General features: G+C 40.9%; 1 protein-coding gene across 7 annotated transcripts in view; it reads left to right on the forward strand.

The window, feature by feature from the left end:
* Positions 1-17132, forward strand: part of ANKRD44 (ankyrin repeat domain 44) — a 329081-nt gene that overhangs the window by 172887 nt on the left and 139062 nt on the right. For all 7 annotated transcript variants that reach the window (XM_068544732.1, XM_068544730.1, XM_068544733.1 and 4 more), the window contains one exon: positions 12175-12245. In XM_068544732.1, the coding sequence (XP_068400833.1) occupies positions 12175-12245 (71 nt within the window). The remainder of the gene's footprint in view (positions 1-12174; positions 12246-17132) is intronic.

Raw genomic sequence — 17132 nt, forward strand, 5'->3', positions numbered from 1 at the left:
ATTCAAAATGTGGTGATAAAATGGCATGTGGAAAGACAGCAAAAGATTCGCTAAGATTCTAGAGCCCTCCCACCTTTGGGTAGGCACAAACTTTTTTTTTTTTTAATTTTTTTTTTTATACAGCAGGTTCTTGTTAGATATCTATTTTATACATATTAGTGTATACATGTCAACCCCAGTCTCCCAATTCATCCCACCACCACCACCCCCCGCCCCCGTTTTCCCCCCTTGGTGTCCATACCTTTGTTCTTTACATCTGTGTCTCTATTTCTGCCCTGCAAACCAGTTAATCTGTACCATTTTTCTAGATTCCACATATATGCGTTAATATATGATATTTGTTTTTCTCTTTCTGAGTTACTTCACTCTGTATGACAGTCTCTAGGTCCATCTACGTCTCTACAAATGACCCAATTTTGTGCCTTTTTATGGCTGAATAATATTCATTATTGTATATATGTACCACATCTTCTTTATCCATTCATCTCTGGATGGGCATTTAGATTGCTTCCATGACCTGGGTACTGTCAATAGTGCTGCAATGAACATTCGGGTGCATGTGTCTTTTTGAATTACGGTTTGCTCTGGGTATATGCCCAGTAGTGGGATTGCTGGGTCATATGGTAATTCTATTTTTAGTTTTTTAAGGAAACTCCATACTGTTCTCCATAGTGGCTGTATCAATTTACATTCCCACCAACAGTGCAAGAGGGTTCCCTTTTCTCCACACCCTCTCCAGCATATGTTGTTTGTAGATTTTCTGATGATGCCCATTCTAACCGGTGTGAGGTGATACCTCATTGTAGTTTTGATTTGCATTTCTCTAATAATTAGTGATGTTGAGCAGCTTTTCATGTGCCTCTTGGCCATCTGTATATCTTCTTTGGAGAGATGTCTATTTAGGTCTTCTGCCCATTTTTGGATTGGGTTGTTTGTTTTTTTAATATTTAGCTGCCTGAGCTGTTCATATATTTTGGAGATTAATCCTTTTTCCATTGATTCGTTTGCAAATATTTTCTCCCATTCTGAGGGTTCTCTTTTCGTCTTGTTTATAGTTTCCTTTGCTGTGTAAAAGCTTTGAAGTTTCATTATGTCCCATTTGTTTATTTTTGTTTTTATTTCCATTACTCTAGGAGGTGGATCAAAAAAGATCTTGCTGTGATTTATGTCAAAGAGTGTTCTTCCTATGTTTTCCTCTAAAAGTTTTATAGTGTCCGGTCTTAGATTTAGGTCCTTAATCCATTTTGAGTTTATTTTTGTGTATGGTGTTAGGGAGTGTTCTAATTTCATTCTTTTACATGTAGCTGTCCAGTTTTCCCAGCACCACTTACTGACGAGACTGACTTTTCTCCACTGTATATCCTTGCCTCCTTTGTCATAGATTAGTTGACCATAGATATGTGGGTTTATCTCTGGGCTTTCTATCCTGTTCCATTGATCTATATTTCTGTTTTTGTGCCAGTGCCATATTGTCTTGATTACTGTAGCTTTGTAGTATAGTCTAAATCAGGGAGTCTGATTCCTCCAGATCTGTTTTGTTCCCTCAAGATTGCTTTGGCTAGGGCTTCCCTGGTGGCGCAGTGGTTGAGAATCTGCCTGCCAATGCAGGGGACATGGGTTCGAGCCCTGGTCCGGGAAGAACCCACGTGCCGTGGAACAACTGGGCCCATGAGCCACAATTACTGAGCCTGCGCATCTGGAGCTTGCGCTCCGCAACAAGAGAGGCCGCGATAGTGAGAGGCCCACGCACCGCGATGAAGAGTGGCCCCCGCTTTGCCACAACTAGAGAAAGCCCTCGCACAGAAACGAAGACCCAACGCAGCCATAAATAAATACATAAATAAATTAAAAAAAAAAAAAGATTGCTTTGGCTATTTGGGGTCTTTTGTGTCTCCATACAAATTTTAAGATTTTTTGTTCTAGTTCTGTAAAAAATGCCATTGGTAATTTGATAAGGATTGCATTGAATCTGTAGATTGCTTTGGGTAGTATAGTCATTTTTACAGTATTGAGTGTTCCAATCCAAGAACATGGTATATCTCTCCATCTGTTTGTGTCATCTTTGATTTCTTTCACCAGTGTCTTATAGTTTTCTGAGTACAGGTCTTTTACCTCCTTAGGTAGGTTTATTCCTAGGTATTTTATTCTTTTTGTTGGAATGGTGTATGGGATTGTTTCCTTAATTTCTCTTTCTGATCTCTTGTTGTTAGTGTATAGGAATGCAAGAGGTTTCTGTGCATTAATCTTGTATCCTGAAACTTTACCAAATTCATTGATTAGCTCTAGTAGTTTTCTAGCGGCATCTTTAGGATTATCTATGTATAGTATCATGTCATCCGCAAACACTGACAGTTTTACTTCTTCTTTTCCAATTTGCATTCCTTTTATTTCTTTTTCTTCTCTGATTGCCGTGGCTAGGACTTCCAAAACTATGTTGAATAATAGTGGTGAGAGTGGACATCCTTGTCTTGTTCCTGATCTTAGAGGAAATGCTTTCAGTTTTTCACCGTTGAGAATGATGTTTGCTGTGGGTTTGTCGTATATGGCCTTTATTATGTTGAGGTAGGTTCCCTCTATGCCCACTTTCTGGAGAGTTTTTATCATAAATGGGTGTTGAATTTTGTCAAAAGCTTTTTCTGCATCTATTGAGATGATCGTATGGTTTTTGTACTTCAATTTATTAATATGGTGTATCGCATTGATTGATTTGCATATATTGAAGAATCCTTGCATCCCTGAGATAAATCCCACTTGATCATGGTGTATGACCCTTTTAGTGTGTTGTTGGATTCTATTTGCTAGTATTCTGTTGAGGATTTTTGCATCTATATTCATCATTAGTGATATTGGTCTGTAATTTTCTTTTTTTGTAGTACCTTTGTCTGGTTTTGGTATCAGGGTGATGGTGGCCTCATAGAATGAGTTTGGGAGTGTTCCTTCCTCTGCAATTTTTTGGGAGAGTTTGAGAAGGATGGGTGTTAGCTCTTCTCTAAATGTTTGCTAGAATTCACCTGTGAAGCCATCTGGTCCTGGACTTTTGTTTGTTGGAAGATTTTTAATCACAGTTTCAATTTCATGACTTGTGATTGGTCTGTTCATATTTTCTGTTTCTTCCTGGTTCAGTCTTGGAAGGTTATACCTTTCTAAGAATTTGTCCATTTCTTCCAGGTTGTCCATTTTATTGGCATAGAGTTGCTTGTAGTAGTCCGTCATGACGCTTTGTATTTCTGCGGTGTCCATTGTAACTTTTCTTTTTTCATTTCTAATTTTATTGATTTGAGTCCTCTCCCTCTTTTTCTTGATGAGTCTGGCTAAAGGTTTATCAATTTTGTTTACCTTCTCAAAGAACCAGCTTTTAGTTTTGTTGATTTTTGCTATTGTTTTCTTTGTTTCTATTTTTTTTATTTCTGCTCTAATCTTTATGATTTCTTTCCTTCTACTAACTTTGGGTTTTGTTTGTTCTTCTTTCTCTAGTTCCTTTAGGTGTAAGGTTAGATTGTTTATTTGAGGTGTTTCTTGTTTCTTGAGGTAGGATTATATTGCTCTAAACTTCCCTCTTAGAACTGCTTTTGCTGTATCCTATAGGTTTTGGATTATCGTGTTTTCATTGTCATTTGTCTCTAGGTATTTTTTGATTTCCTCTTTGATTTCTTCAGTGATCTCTTGGTTATTTAGTAACGTATTGTTTAGCCTCCATGTGTTTGTGTTTTTTATGTTTTTTTCCCTGTAATTTATTTCTAATCTCATAGCATTGTGGTCAGAAAAGATGCTTGATATGCTTTCAATTTTCTTAAATTTACCAAGGCTTGATTTGTGACCCAAGATGTGATCTATCCTGGAGAATGTTCCATGCACACTTGAGAAGAAAGTGTAATCTGCTGTGTTTGGATGGCATGTCCTATAAATATTAATTAAATCTATCTGGTCTATTGTGTCACTTGAAGCTTGTGTTTCCTTATTAATTTTCTGTCTGGATGATCTGTCCTTTGGTGTAAGTGAGGTGTTAAAGTCCCCCACTATTATTGTGTTACTGTCGACTTCCTCTTTTATAGCTGTTAGCATTTGCCTTATGTATTGAGGTGCTCCTATGTTGGGTGCATATATATTTATAACTGTTATATCTTCTTCTTCAGTTGATCCCTTGATCATTATGTAGTGTCCTTCCTTGTCTCTTGTAACATTCTTTAAAGTCTATTTTATCTGGTATGAGTATTGCTACTCCAGCTTTCTTTTGATTTCCACTTGCATGAAATATCTTTTTCTATCCCCTCACTTTCAGTTATGTGTCCCTAGGTCTGAAGTGGGTCCCTTGTAGACAGCATATAGATGGGTCTTGTTTTTGTATCCATCCAGTGAGCCTGTGTCTTTTGGTTGGAGCATTTAATCCATTCACATTTAAGGTAATTATCGATATGTATGTTCCTATTACCATTTTCTTAATTGTTTTGGGTTTGTTTTTATAGGTCCTTTTCTTCTCTTATGTTTCCCACTTAGAGAAGTTCCTTTAGCATTTGTTGTAGAGCTGGTTTGGTGGTGCTGAATTCTCGTAGCTTTTGCTTGTCTGTAAAGCTTTTGATTTCTCTGTTGAATCTGAGTGAGATCCTTGCTGGGCAGAGTAATCTTGGTTGTAGTTTTTTCCCTTTAATCACTTTAAATATATCATGCCACTCCCTTCTGGCTTATAGAGTTTCTGCTGAAAAATCAGCTGTTAACCTTATGGGAGTTCCCTTGTATGTTATTTGTCATTTTTCCCTTGTTGCTTTTAATACTTTTTCTTTGTCTTTAATTTTTGTCAATTTGATCACTGTGTGTCTCGGTGTGTTTCTCCTTGGGACTCTCTGCACTTCCTGGACTTGGGTGGCTATTTCCTTTCCCGTGTGAGGGAAGTTTTCAACTATAATCCCTTCAGATATTTTCTCGGGTCCTTTCTCTCTCTCTCTCTTCTCCTTCTGGGACCACTATGATGCAAATGTTGTTGCATTTAATGTTGTCCCAGAGGTCTCTTAGGCTGTCTTCATTTCTTTTCATTCTTTTATCTTTGTTCTGTTCTGCGGCAGTGAATTCCACCATTCTGTCTTCCAGGTCACTTATCCGTTCTTCTGCCCCTGTTATTCATCTGTTCTTCTGCCTCAGTTATTCTGCTGTTGATTCCTTCTAGTGTGGTTTTCATTTCAGTTTTTGTATTTTTCATCTCTGTTTGTTTGTTCTTTAATTCTTCTAGGTGTTTGTTCTTTAATCTTTTAGGTCTTTTTTAAACATTTCTTGCATCTTCTCGATCTTTGCCTCCATTGTTTTTCCGAGGTCCTGGATCATCTTCACTATCATTATTCTGAATTCTTTTCCTGGAGGTTTGCCTATCTCCACTTCATTTAGTTGTTTTTCTGGGGTTTTATCTTGTTCCTTCATCTGGTACATAGTCCTCTGCCTTTTCATTTTGTCTCTCTTTCTGTGAATGTGGTTTTCGTTCCACAGGCTGCAGAATTGTAGTTCTTCTTGCTTCTGCTGTCTGCCGTCTGGTGGATGAGGCTATCTAAGAGACTTTTGCAAGCTTCCTGATGGGAGGGACTGGTGGTTGGTAGAGCTGTGTGTTGCTCTGGTGGGCAGAGCTCAGTAAAACTTTAATCCACTTGTCTGCTGATGGGTGGGGCTGAGTTCCCTCCCTGTTGGTTGTTTGGCCTGAGGCAACCCAGCACTGGAGGCCACAGGCGCTTTGGTGAGGCTAATGGCAGACTCTGGGAGGGCTCACACCAAGGAGTGCTTCCCAGAACTTGTGCTGTTGGTGTCCTTGTCCCTGCACTGAGCCACAGCCACCTGCCGCCTCTGTAGGAGACCCTCCAACACTAGCAGGTAGGTCTGGTTCAGTGTCCTATGGGGTCACTGCTCCTTCCCCTGGGTCCCGATGCTTTGTGTGTGCCCTCCAAGAGTAGAGTGTCTGTTTCCCCCAGTCCTGTTGAAGTCCTGCAGTCAAATCCTGCTAGCCTTCAAAGTCTGATTCTCTGGGAATTCCTCCTCCTGTTGCTGGACCCCCAGGTTGGGAAGCCTGACATGGGGTTCAGAACCTTCACTGCAGTGGGTGGACTTCTGTGGTATAATTGTTGTCCAGTTTGTGAGTCACCCAGCCAGCAGTTATGGGATTTGATTTTATTGTGATTGCACCCCTCCTATTGTCTCATTGTGGCTTCTCCTTTGTCTTTGGATGTGGGGTATCTTTCTTGGTGAGTTCCAGGGTCTTCTATCAATGATTTTTCCATGGTTAGTTGTGATTCCAGTGGTCTCACAAGAGGGAGTGAGTGCACATCCGTCTACTCCGCCATCTTCATCCCAAGAGGCACAAACTTCTGAGGTCCTGCCTTTCCTGCGTGTGCTGACTTGCCTCTATTCAACAGCTTGGGAGATCAGCAATAGTGATTGTGGAGAGAGGACAGAATGAGAAAAAAATGACAATAAGACCAGCAAATAACACGTCATTAACTTGAAATTTTCTTATCAAAACCGACTGTACAGGGGCTTCCCTGGTGGCGCAGTGGTTGAGAATCTGCCTGCCAATGCAGGGGACACGGGTTCGAGCCCTGGCCTGGGAAGATCCCACATGCCACGGAGCAGCTAGGCCCATGAGCCACAATTACTGCTCTGTGCATCTGGAGCCTGTGCTCCGCAACAAGAGAGGCCGCGACAGTGAGAGGCCTGCGCACCGCGATGAAGAGTGGCCCCCACTTGCTGCAATTAGAGAAAGCCCTTGCACAGAAACGAAGACCCAACACAGCCATAAATAAATAAGTAAATAAAATTCTTTATAAAAAAAACAAAAACAAAAAAAACGGACTGTACAAATGATGTCATCTGCAAAGCCAACAGCAGCTCTTACTCCTCTTTTCTTACTCACCTGGGGTGAGCCTTAGGAAAGTCCTGGAAGAGACTATGAATGGACCATTTTATATGAAAGTGTCATTTTTCTAACAAGAAGGGCAACTAACCAAGAAAAAAGTAGTGTAAGAAAAAGCAACTTAATCCCCCCCTGAACCATTTTCATTAAGAGACATAAAACTTTAAGTGTACTGGCTTTCTTTGAAGTATTTTATTAGAAAATATTTCAGACATATAGAAAAGCATGGAGAATAATGTAATTAATACCCATGTATATCAAGCTTTAAGAAATCTTAAGATTTTTCTATACTTGCATTATATCTTTTTGAAAAGGAGGTAAAGCATTGAAGACACAGTTGAAGCCCATTGTATCCTTTCCTTATCCTTTCACACCCTCCCTCCCAAGAGGCAACCACTAGCCAGAATTGGTAGTTGTTTTTTTTAGCCATATTTATTACTTTTATTTCAATCTATGCATCTATAAACAACATATTGCTTTGTTTTTGTAAATTTAAAAACTTTATGTAACTGGTATTAAGCCATTGGTATTAATCTGCAACTTCATTTGTTCATTCAATGTTGTGTTTTTGAAGTGCATATGTTTATATATATAACTTCAGTCTGTTCATTTCCATGACAGTGTAGCATTCCATTGTACAAATATACCACAGTGTATTTTTCCATTTTACTCTTGATCAACATTTAGGATCCCAGTATCTTGCTGTTACAAACATGCTTCAGTGAATATTCTTGTACATGTATGAGAGTTTCTCTAGGGTATATGATTGGGTGGTATTGCTGGGTGGTAGGGCATGCACATCATCAGTTTTATTAGGTAGCACCACCCTGTTTCCAAAGGGGGTTGTACCAGTTCACACTCTCACCATCTGTATCTGTGTTTCCCTGTTGCTCCATATCCTTGCTAACTCTTGGCATTTCACACTTTAAAATTTTCCCCAATTTGATGGGTGCGATATGCTTTGTTAATGTTGCTTTCATTTGCTTCTCCCTGATGAATTTTGAAAAGTATCTTTTCACCTGTGTCACAAGACACAGGTAAGCCTGTGTCCTACCATTTGGGTTTCTTCTTCTTACATTAGCTTTTTAAGTTTATACACAATATTTACTCTGTGAAAGACCATGAATAACAAAATATGTATTTCTGTTCCATATTATTACAACCAGTGTTTGGAACTAGAAGGAAAAATATGAGAAAGAAGGAATGAAATCAAGGGGGAATATATACATATATATGAAAATATATACATGAAAATGGAGAAAGAGGGAGAGAAGAGTGACTCTAAGGACCAGAGAGAAAGATGGGGAAAATGGAAGGGAAATGCAATCAGTGTTAGTTGAATGCTGTATGAATGTTGCTAGTTGTGAAATGAGGCACACTGCCCTAGAGCTTGGCTTTGAAGTCAGACCACCTGGGTTCAAACTACCATTTCCTAAGCTGGGGACCTGGAGCATGTTATTTCTCATGGCCTTGGTTCCCTCATCTATAAAACTGGCATAATAATAGTATCTCCCTATTAAATGGATTACACATACGTTAGTATAGAGAGTCAGCGTTCAGATCACGTTAGCCATTCTTAACACGGCTCTTAGCAATCTCACAGCTCTAATAGTAGAATCATAGCTCCTTAGAACTGAAGAGAGCTACTCAAGCAAACGAGTAGCCAAGCCTGGGCTCTGCCACCTAGCATTTAGAGCTGCACTGTTCAGTATGGTAGCCACACTCCAGCTGTGGCTATTGAACACTTGAAGTGTGGCCCGTTTGAATGGAGATGTGCTGTGAGTGTGAAATATACATGGGATTTTGAAGCTTTAGTATGAAAAAAAGAATGCAAATTATCTCAATAATTAAAAAATTCAATTACATGATAATATTTTGGATATATTGAGTTAAGTAAAATATATTACTAAAGTTAATTTACTTGTTTTTTATACCCTTTTTAGTGTGATTACTAGAAAATTTTCAGTTACTTGGTTCACATTATATTTCCATTGGGCAGCACTGATTTAGAGGCTCTGAGGCAGAACTGATATGCTACCCATAGCGGGTATCAATCTGTCCCATGTAGCATTCCTTCCTACAAACGTACTAAGGAACGGAGTGACTAAAGTGTTGATAAGAACATCATGCAGACAGCCAGGTGAAAATTCAAACCCAGAAACAGAGGGAACTTACGGCCAGATGTTCTTCATCTCAGATGACTGATTTGACTTCGTGACACGGAAGTCCCTTAAAAGCGGGCAGGGAATCTGAAGGGACACCCTGATACAGCCATCTCTACCGGTAGGGAATGAGACTTGAATCCAGCTCTTTGTGAAATCTGGGTGATGTTCGTGACGTGTCAAACAGCCTAGAATTAAGTAACAAATATACATTTGAGTTACGAGAGAGAATAAAAGGTCTGTCTTCTGATATGCAGGTATAAGCACAATGTGGTAAAATAGACATATTTATGACCCGGGTAAAGGCCTGACAAAAAGATGGGTAATTTTAGAAGGGTGAATAACTGAATGTTGGAAGAAGAAGTACTAGGACCTGAGGGATAAATACTGTTTGTTTCTAAACCAGAAAGGTAGGCTTGTAACAATCATCTGGTGCTCCCTTGGAACTAAGACTTAGGAGAGGAAAGCTAAAATTTGTTTTTTGGTAGGGAAAATTTTGTTTTAAAATTCACAATTTTGGGGCTTCCCTGGTGGCGCAGTGGTTGAGAATCCGCCTGCCAATGCAGGGGACATGGGTTCAAGCCCTGGTCTGGGAAGATCCCACATGCCACTGAGCAACTAGGCCCGTGAGCCACAATTACTGAGCCTGCGGATCTGGAGCCTGTGCTCCGCAACAAGAGAGGCCGCGATAGGGAAAGGCCTGCGCACCACGATGAAGAGTGGCCCCTGCTTGCCGCAACTAGAGAAAGCCCTCGCACAGAAACGAAGACCCAACACAGCCAAAAATAAAATAAATAAATAAATAAAAATTAAAAAAAAAAAAAGTCAAAGGAGTTTAAAAAAAAAAAAAAATTCACAATTTTTTCTGCTCTTAATTACATCTGGGTTTCCTCCTCCCCGGCATTCTCTAGCATCTGAGTCTCTCTTAGTCTTCAAAAGATACCTGTTTGTGCAATCTCTAGGTGATGGTTCTTTGCGTTCTTAAATCTATATGTTTGACTTCCCCCTACTTTCCTGGGCAAAGACTGTGCCTCTCACTTCCTTGAAGACCTGAGTCATAGATTTAGAAGTAAATATGACATTAGAGGGGATTTGGAAATAAGAACTGCTAATATTTTTCTAGTGCTTTGCAATTTACAAAGCACCTTCAAATTCACTTGATTCTCCCTACCACCTCATGAGGTGGGTAGAGAAGTATTATTATTATGTTGTTGTTAGCCTCATTTTACAGAGTAGTGGCTTTTGGTAGCTGGGCCAGTAGGTGCTGAAATCAGAATCAAATCTGGGTCTTCTGACCATGAATCCCACTGTCCTTCCCAGACCTCATTCGTTTCACTCCAGAGCATTTAGCCCAGGACATCCTGCTACTGGGGAGTGAGATGTGTGCTGCCTTGGCATCTTAGCACCACCAAACTGATTTTGTTTGGTTCTTACTGATGTAAGGGGCTTGAACCTTTTCAGGTAAGCTGCCTGGATGAGGTTAGTAGAATTAGGATTCAAATAATTTTAAGTTTGATAAACTAAGCAACAATTTACCAGTGGCTCTCAATCTTAACAGCCTATTACAATAACCGTGGGTCCTGGGGAGTTTTTAAAAAATACCTGTGCCTGGTCCCACCTCCAACTAATGAAATCAGAATGAGGGGAGAAGAGACACTTTCTCTCTCTTTGTTTTAGGGATTATTATGTTCTTGTTTTCTATCATTAGTATGGTTGATGGTATTTGTTCTTCAGTTAAAGAGAAAACACAGTGTAAGTTTTATGATTAAATTCAATTTCTATCACACTTTTATCCATGAAAGTCTCCTGCTGCCTTTTTTTTTTCTAAACACGGTTCCTGTTTTTTAGCTGTCAGCTGGCCTTGGCCTCACAGAGATTGGTCAGCCTCTGCTTACACTTGACTCACTTTCTCGGCCCTTGTCTCAGAGCCACCGCCTTTGCACTTCCCCTCCTCTGCCTTACTTTCTAGTTTCTTTGATCCATCCCTCCACTCTTCATCCCCATGAGCTTCCTTCCTTGTCCTAAGGCTAAAAGAGGCTCCTCTTATTGCATCTGCAAAGATATCATAGATATTTTCTCCTCCTCTCCTTTTGCAGTCCTTTTATAAAACTTTCCATCTCTGACCAGAAGACTGATCAAAATCCAGATTCCAAAAAAAGGAAGCTCATATTGGGTGTCGTAGTGGTTCAGCGGTAGCTTGGTGGACGTGTACGCATGGAGAATTGTACAGGTGTCATGGGCGGAGGGCATACTCTACTTTCCGGGAATCTGTTCCTGTGGAGCTTCTGCTCCGTGATTGTGATGTGGCTCCCAGGGAACTGAGCATGGGCACCTCCCTGAGTATGACCGGGCTCTGGCTCGTGTGTCAGCCTGTATGCCCACCCCATAGTGTGAGGGAGCCGTGAACAGCCTCCATAGGCTTCATGTTGTGTCTGTCCAAAAGCTCCATGGAACCTGGCTTCTTCCTACCAAAATATTTGGCTAGTTCCAGAGAAATAATTGGGATTCTTGGATAAAACGGATTTCTGCTAATCCCTTTAGCCCAGATCAAATCTCATCAGAACTCAACTTCACTGGCCTCTAGTATACATTTGTTGGAAGGCTGCTCATCGCTACCAGTTTTCCAAGAAGGATGTTGCGTGCCCTGTGAGATAAATATGCTTAATGACTAAAAATAAAATAATGTATATGATTATATATTTTATATTCAGGAATATATATTACATTCAGGAACACGAACACACACACACACACACACACACACACACACACACACACACACACGCATACACACCCCTGAAAAGCTCTTCATTCTTCAGAACCTACATTTCTATAGTTCTGGAGAATCTGAGCTTTCTTACAACTGTATCTCCTACCCAGTGAGACACTGTTATTTCCCATCTAGTCTTGACCCGATTCTTGTGACATCCTCAGCTCCTGATCTTGCTCCTTCTACTGCATTCAGTGGCTTCTCCTTGTTTGGTGGCTAGAAAGCACATGACTGGCAGAAAGGAAAAAACAAAACAAAATGTGTTGGTTGTACCAGGCAAATGAGAGCACAAGATATAGCATCTGACTTCACATCAGCAGAATTGCATTATGCCTCTAACCTGTGCTGTTTGGTTCTAGGAGCTCGTGTGAATGCCAAGGACAACATGTGGCTGACCCCGCTGCACCGGGCTGTTGCCTCCAGAAGTGAAGTGAGTGATCATCTTATTTAATCTAGCACCTCCGGTTCCTAGAAAGAGAAAAATGCTTTCTGCTGAATTAGGGATTCTCACTGGTGAGCAAAAGGCTTTTACTTCTAATGCAAGAGGGTTACCAAATTGAACAGCTGTTTGTTTAAGCACCTCCTGTGTGCCAGGCATGGTGCTAGGGGCTGACTGGGGTGGTCCAAGATGGACGGTGTGATCCTTGACTTCAGTGAGTTCTCAGTCTGAAGGGGGTGCAAACAGGTAAGCAGATCAGTACAGTATCGTAACTGAATTGGAGGAAGAAGCAAATAACTGTCTTCTTGAATAGACGAAGTCTTCCAAGAAGACATGTCAATTGAGCTAGTCCTTAGAGGATGATAGGGACTTACCAGGCCAGGAAAAGGAGAGAGGGTTGAGGCAAGAGGAGAAACATGCTGTAGGACAAGGGTCATGGAAGTGATTGAATGGTGGGTTCAGTTGGATGTAGCTGGAACACAGGGTGTAGTAGAAGATAAGTCTGATAGTAGAGGCTGGGTCCAATAGCAGAGGGCTGGGTGTCCTCTGAGCAGTGGGGAGTGTTGACAGCAGAGATAAGTTGTGAACCTGACAGGATTTGGAACTTGTGAGGGTGAGATGGAAAAGAAGCCATTGGGTGAATGGTAACACTATTACCATTGGTAACCCAATGGAAGGCAGAGGCAAAGGAGCAAGGGTTGGGGAAGTTAATCAGTTCTGTTTGAACATGCTGAGTTTGGCAAATATGTCACTGGAATATAAGCACCGTGATGGCAGGGATTTTGTTTTGTTTCCTGATGTAGCCCAAGCCTGGTACATTGTAGGTGTTCAAGAAAGAATTTATTTTGAATGCTGGAAATTTGGGTGAGGATGGCAAATATGTCTTTTAATTGGAACATTTTGTCCATTTACATTTAAAGTAATTATTGATAGGTATGTACTTAATGCCATTCCATTAATTGTTTTCTGGTTGTTTTTGTAGTTCTTTTTTGTTTTTTTTTCTTCTTTTGCTCTCTTTCATTGTGATTTGATGACTTTGTTTAGTGTTATGTTTAGATTCTTTTCTATTTTTCTACGTGTATCTGTTGTAGGTTTTTGGTTTGTGGTTACCATATATGTATATGTTGATGATCTCTTAATTTCAAATGCATTCTAACAAATCCGAATTTTTACTCCCCCTGCTATATTTAATGTTTTTGACATCATATTTTACATCTTTTTGTTTTGTGTATCCCTTAACTACTTATTGTGGATATAGATGATTTTGCTACTTTTGTCTTTTAGCCTTTCTACTAGCTTTATAAGTGGTTGATCTACTACCTTTAGTTTATGTTTGCCTTTACCAATGAGATTTTTCCTTTCATAATTTTCATATTTCTACTTGTGGCCTTTTCTTTTCCACTAAGAGAAGTCCTGTGAACATTTCTTGTAAAGCTGGATTAGTGGTGCTGAATTCTTTTAGCTTTTGCTTCTCTGTAAAACTCTTTGTCTCTCCTTCAAATCTGAATGATAACCTTGCCAGGTAGAGTATTCTCAGTTGTACGTTTTTTCCTTTCATTGCTTTGAATATGAAGTGCTACTCTCTTCTGGCCTGCAAAGTTTCTGCTGAAAGTCAGCTGATTGTCATATCCCTTGTACATAACTAGTTGCTTTTCTCTTGCTGCTTTTATTTTTTATTATTATTTTTTATTTTTTTATGTATTTTTAAAAATTTGTTTTATTGAAGTATAGTTTTTTTTTAAAAATATATTTATTTATTTAGTTTTTGGCTGCATTGGGTCTTCGTTGCTGTGCACGGGCTTTTCTAGTTGCATTGAGCGGGGGCTACTCTTTGTTGCGGTGCGCTGGCTTCTCACTGCAGTGGCTTCTCTTGTTGTGGAGGCACAGGCTCTAGGCGTGCAGGCTTCAGTAGTTGTGGCATGTGGGCTCAGTAGTTGTGGCTCACGTTCTCTAGAGTGCAGGCTCAGCAGTTGTGGCACACGGACTTAGTTGCTCCGCGGCACGTGGGATCTTCCCGGACCAGGGCTCAAACCCGTGTCCCCTGCATTGGCAGGCGGATTCTTAACCACTGCGCCACCAGGGAAGTCCCCAAAGTATAGTTGATTTACAATGTTATGCTACTTTTTGCTGTGTAGCAAGTGATTCAGTTATACATATATGTGTGTGTGTATATATATATATACATATATACACATTCTTTTTCATATTCTTTTCCATTATGGTTTATCACAGGGTATTGAATATAGTTCCCTGTGCTATACAGTAGGACCTTGTTGTTTATCCATTCTATATATAATAGTTTGCATTTGCTAATCCCAAATTCCCAATCCATCCCTCCCCACCTGCTCCCCCTCCCTCTCCCCCAGCAACCTATTGCTGTTTTTAAGATTCTCTTTTTTTCTTTAATTTTTGTCATTTTAATTACATTGTGTCTTGGTGTGGACCTCTTTGGGTTTTCTTTGTTTGGGATTCTCTGGGATTCCTGGACCTGGATATCTGTTTCCTTCCCCAGGTTAAGGGAGTTTTTAGCTATTATTTCTCTGCCCCTTTCTCTTTCTCTTCTCCTTCTGGGACTCCTATATTGGAAATGTTAGTACACTTGATGTTGTCCCAGAGGTCTCTTAAACTATCCTCACTTTTTTAAATTCTTTTTTTCTTTTTTCTGTTCAGCTTGGGTGATTTCCACTACTCTGTCTTCCAGATTGCTGATCCATTCCTCTGTGCCATCTAACCTACTGTTGATTCCTTCTAGTATATTTTTCATTTCAGTTATTGTATTCTTCAGCTTTGTTTGGTTCTTCTTTATATTTTCTAACTCTTTGTTAAAATGCTCACTGTGTTCATCCTTTCTTCTCCTGAGTTCATTGGGCATCTTTATGATCATTACCTTGAACTATTTATTGGGTAGATTGCTTATCTCTACTTCATTTAGTTCTTTTTCTGAGGTTTTGTCTTGTTTCTTCATTTGGAACATACTCCTCTATCTCCTCATTTTGCCTAATTCTCTGTGTTTATTTCTATGCATTAGGTAGGTCAGTTACATTTCCTGATCTTAGAGAAGTGGCCTTATGTAGGAGATGCCCTATGGGGTCCAACAGCATGCTTCCCTCTGGTCACCAGAGCTATATGCTCTAGGGGTGCCCCCATCTGGGCTGTGGGCCCCCCTCTGTTGGAGTGGGTCCAGTTATTGTGGGTTTGCTGGGAAGCGGGGCTGGCTCCCACTTGGTAGGCTGTGAGGTTCTGCCTCATGGAGTAGCTGTGGGCCCACTGGAGGATGGGTAGTTTCCCCAAGCAGTTAGCTGTGCAGCCTTGGGGGTGCTGGGCTGGTGCTGGTGGGCAGGTAGGTCCCCCAGCACTAATAGGCTATCAGGAGGATTCCAAAATGGCACCTGCCAGTGCTGACGTCATTGTAGAATGAACTCCCCCAAATGGCTGCCACCAGGGTCTTTATCCTCAGATGGATTCCCGGTTGCCTTCTGCCTCTCTGAGAGGCTCTCCAAGAATAGCAAGTAGGTCTGACCCAGGCTCCTTTTAAACTACTGCCTCTGCACTGGGACTTGGAGTGTGTGAGATTTTCTACACGCCCTTTAGGAGCAGTCTGGTTCCTAAGGTCTCTGGCTCTCCTGAACACAAGTCCCACTGGTTTTCAAAGCAGAACTTCTTGGAGCCCATTTTCCTGATGCAGGATCCTGGGCTGGGGAGCCCAATGTGGGGCTTGGACCCCTTGCTCCTTGGGGAGGACCTCTGCCATTGTGATATTCTTCCCACTTATGGGTTGCTGACCCAGGTGTATGGGTCCTGAGTATACTGCATCTTAGCCCCTCCCATCCATCTCATTGTAGTTCCTTCTTTATATCTTTAGTTGTGGGAAATCTTTTCTGCTGTCTTCAGGTCATTCTCATAGATAGTTGCTCTGTAAGTAGTTGCAATTTTGTTGTGCCTTTGGCAGAAGGTGAGTTCAGGGTCTTCCCACTTTGCCATCTTGGCTACATCCCATCCTTCCTTTTGTGAATTCTATCCTGTAGCCATTACTTTATGCCTCCCCTAAAAAATAGCTGGGGAAAGGGAAGCATGCTTGAGAGGGGAAGAACAGAGAAGGTTTGGGCTGGTCTTTTGGAGTTTTGCTATTAGCACTTGCCAAAGAAGATATGTGTGTTCAGTAAGAGAGCTGGCACATCTGTCTATTGCTTAGATGGGGCAAACAGTGATATTCCTTACACAAATATGTTTTAAAAACCATTTCTTCATTGAAAGGCTTATAAACTCTATATTGTCTTCAAAACCCCTGTGCTTCTAAAATGTGGGTAATTGATCTCTCTCGGAGCTTCAAGGTTCAGGGTTCAATCAGGGAAGCAGAACCACAATGAGAAATATAGATAAGATATTTATTATAGGAATTAGAGCTTACACAATTGTGTGAGCTGCTGAAGAAGTTTATGTAAGGCTATCCCCTTGGTTTCTGTGTGGTCCTAAAGTCACTGTAGGCCAGCAGGGTCTGCAGTTGAAAAGAAAAGCTAAACATGAAATGGGGGAAAACAGGAATAAACTGGAACCCCTGTCTGTCTCTCACTGCCTCTGCGTCGTGGATGTGGGTGCCTTGCAGAAGGAGCTGTGTGCTTCACCTCTGAGCTTGCATGCACCTGGCCCAGGAATGGAAGAAACTGAAGAAGATATGGCAGGATCTGAAGAAGCATCAACCTGGTACTGCCCTTTGCCAACACAGTGATGCAGCTGGTCAGTGACACCGTGCACAAGCTGCCACAAACCTGGCACCCAACATGCCAGTCAATCTGTGGTTTCATGTATGCCTTCCAAAACTCATGCAGATTTCTCCAGCACCAACCCTAAATGGAACAGTACAGCGGAGGGAACTCTGCG

Source organism: Eschrichtius robustus, chromosome 5, assembly GCF_028021215.1.
Source record: "Eschrichtius robustus isolate mEscRob2 chromosome 5, mEscRob2.pri, whole genome shotgun sequence".
Classification (NCBI taxonomy): domain Eukaryota; kingdom Metazoa; phylum Chordata; class Mammalia; order Artiodactyla; family Eschrichtiidae; genus Eschrichtius; species Eschrichtius robustus.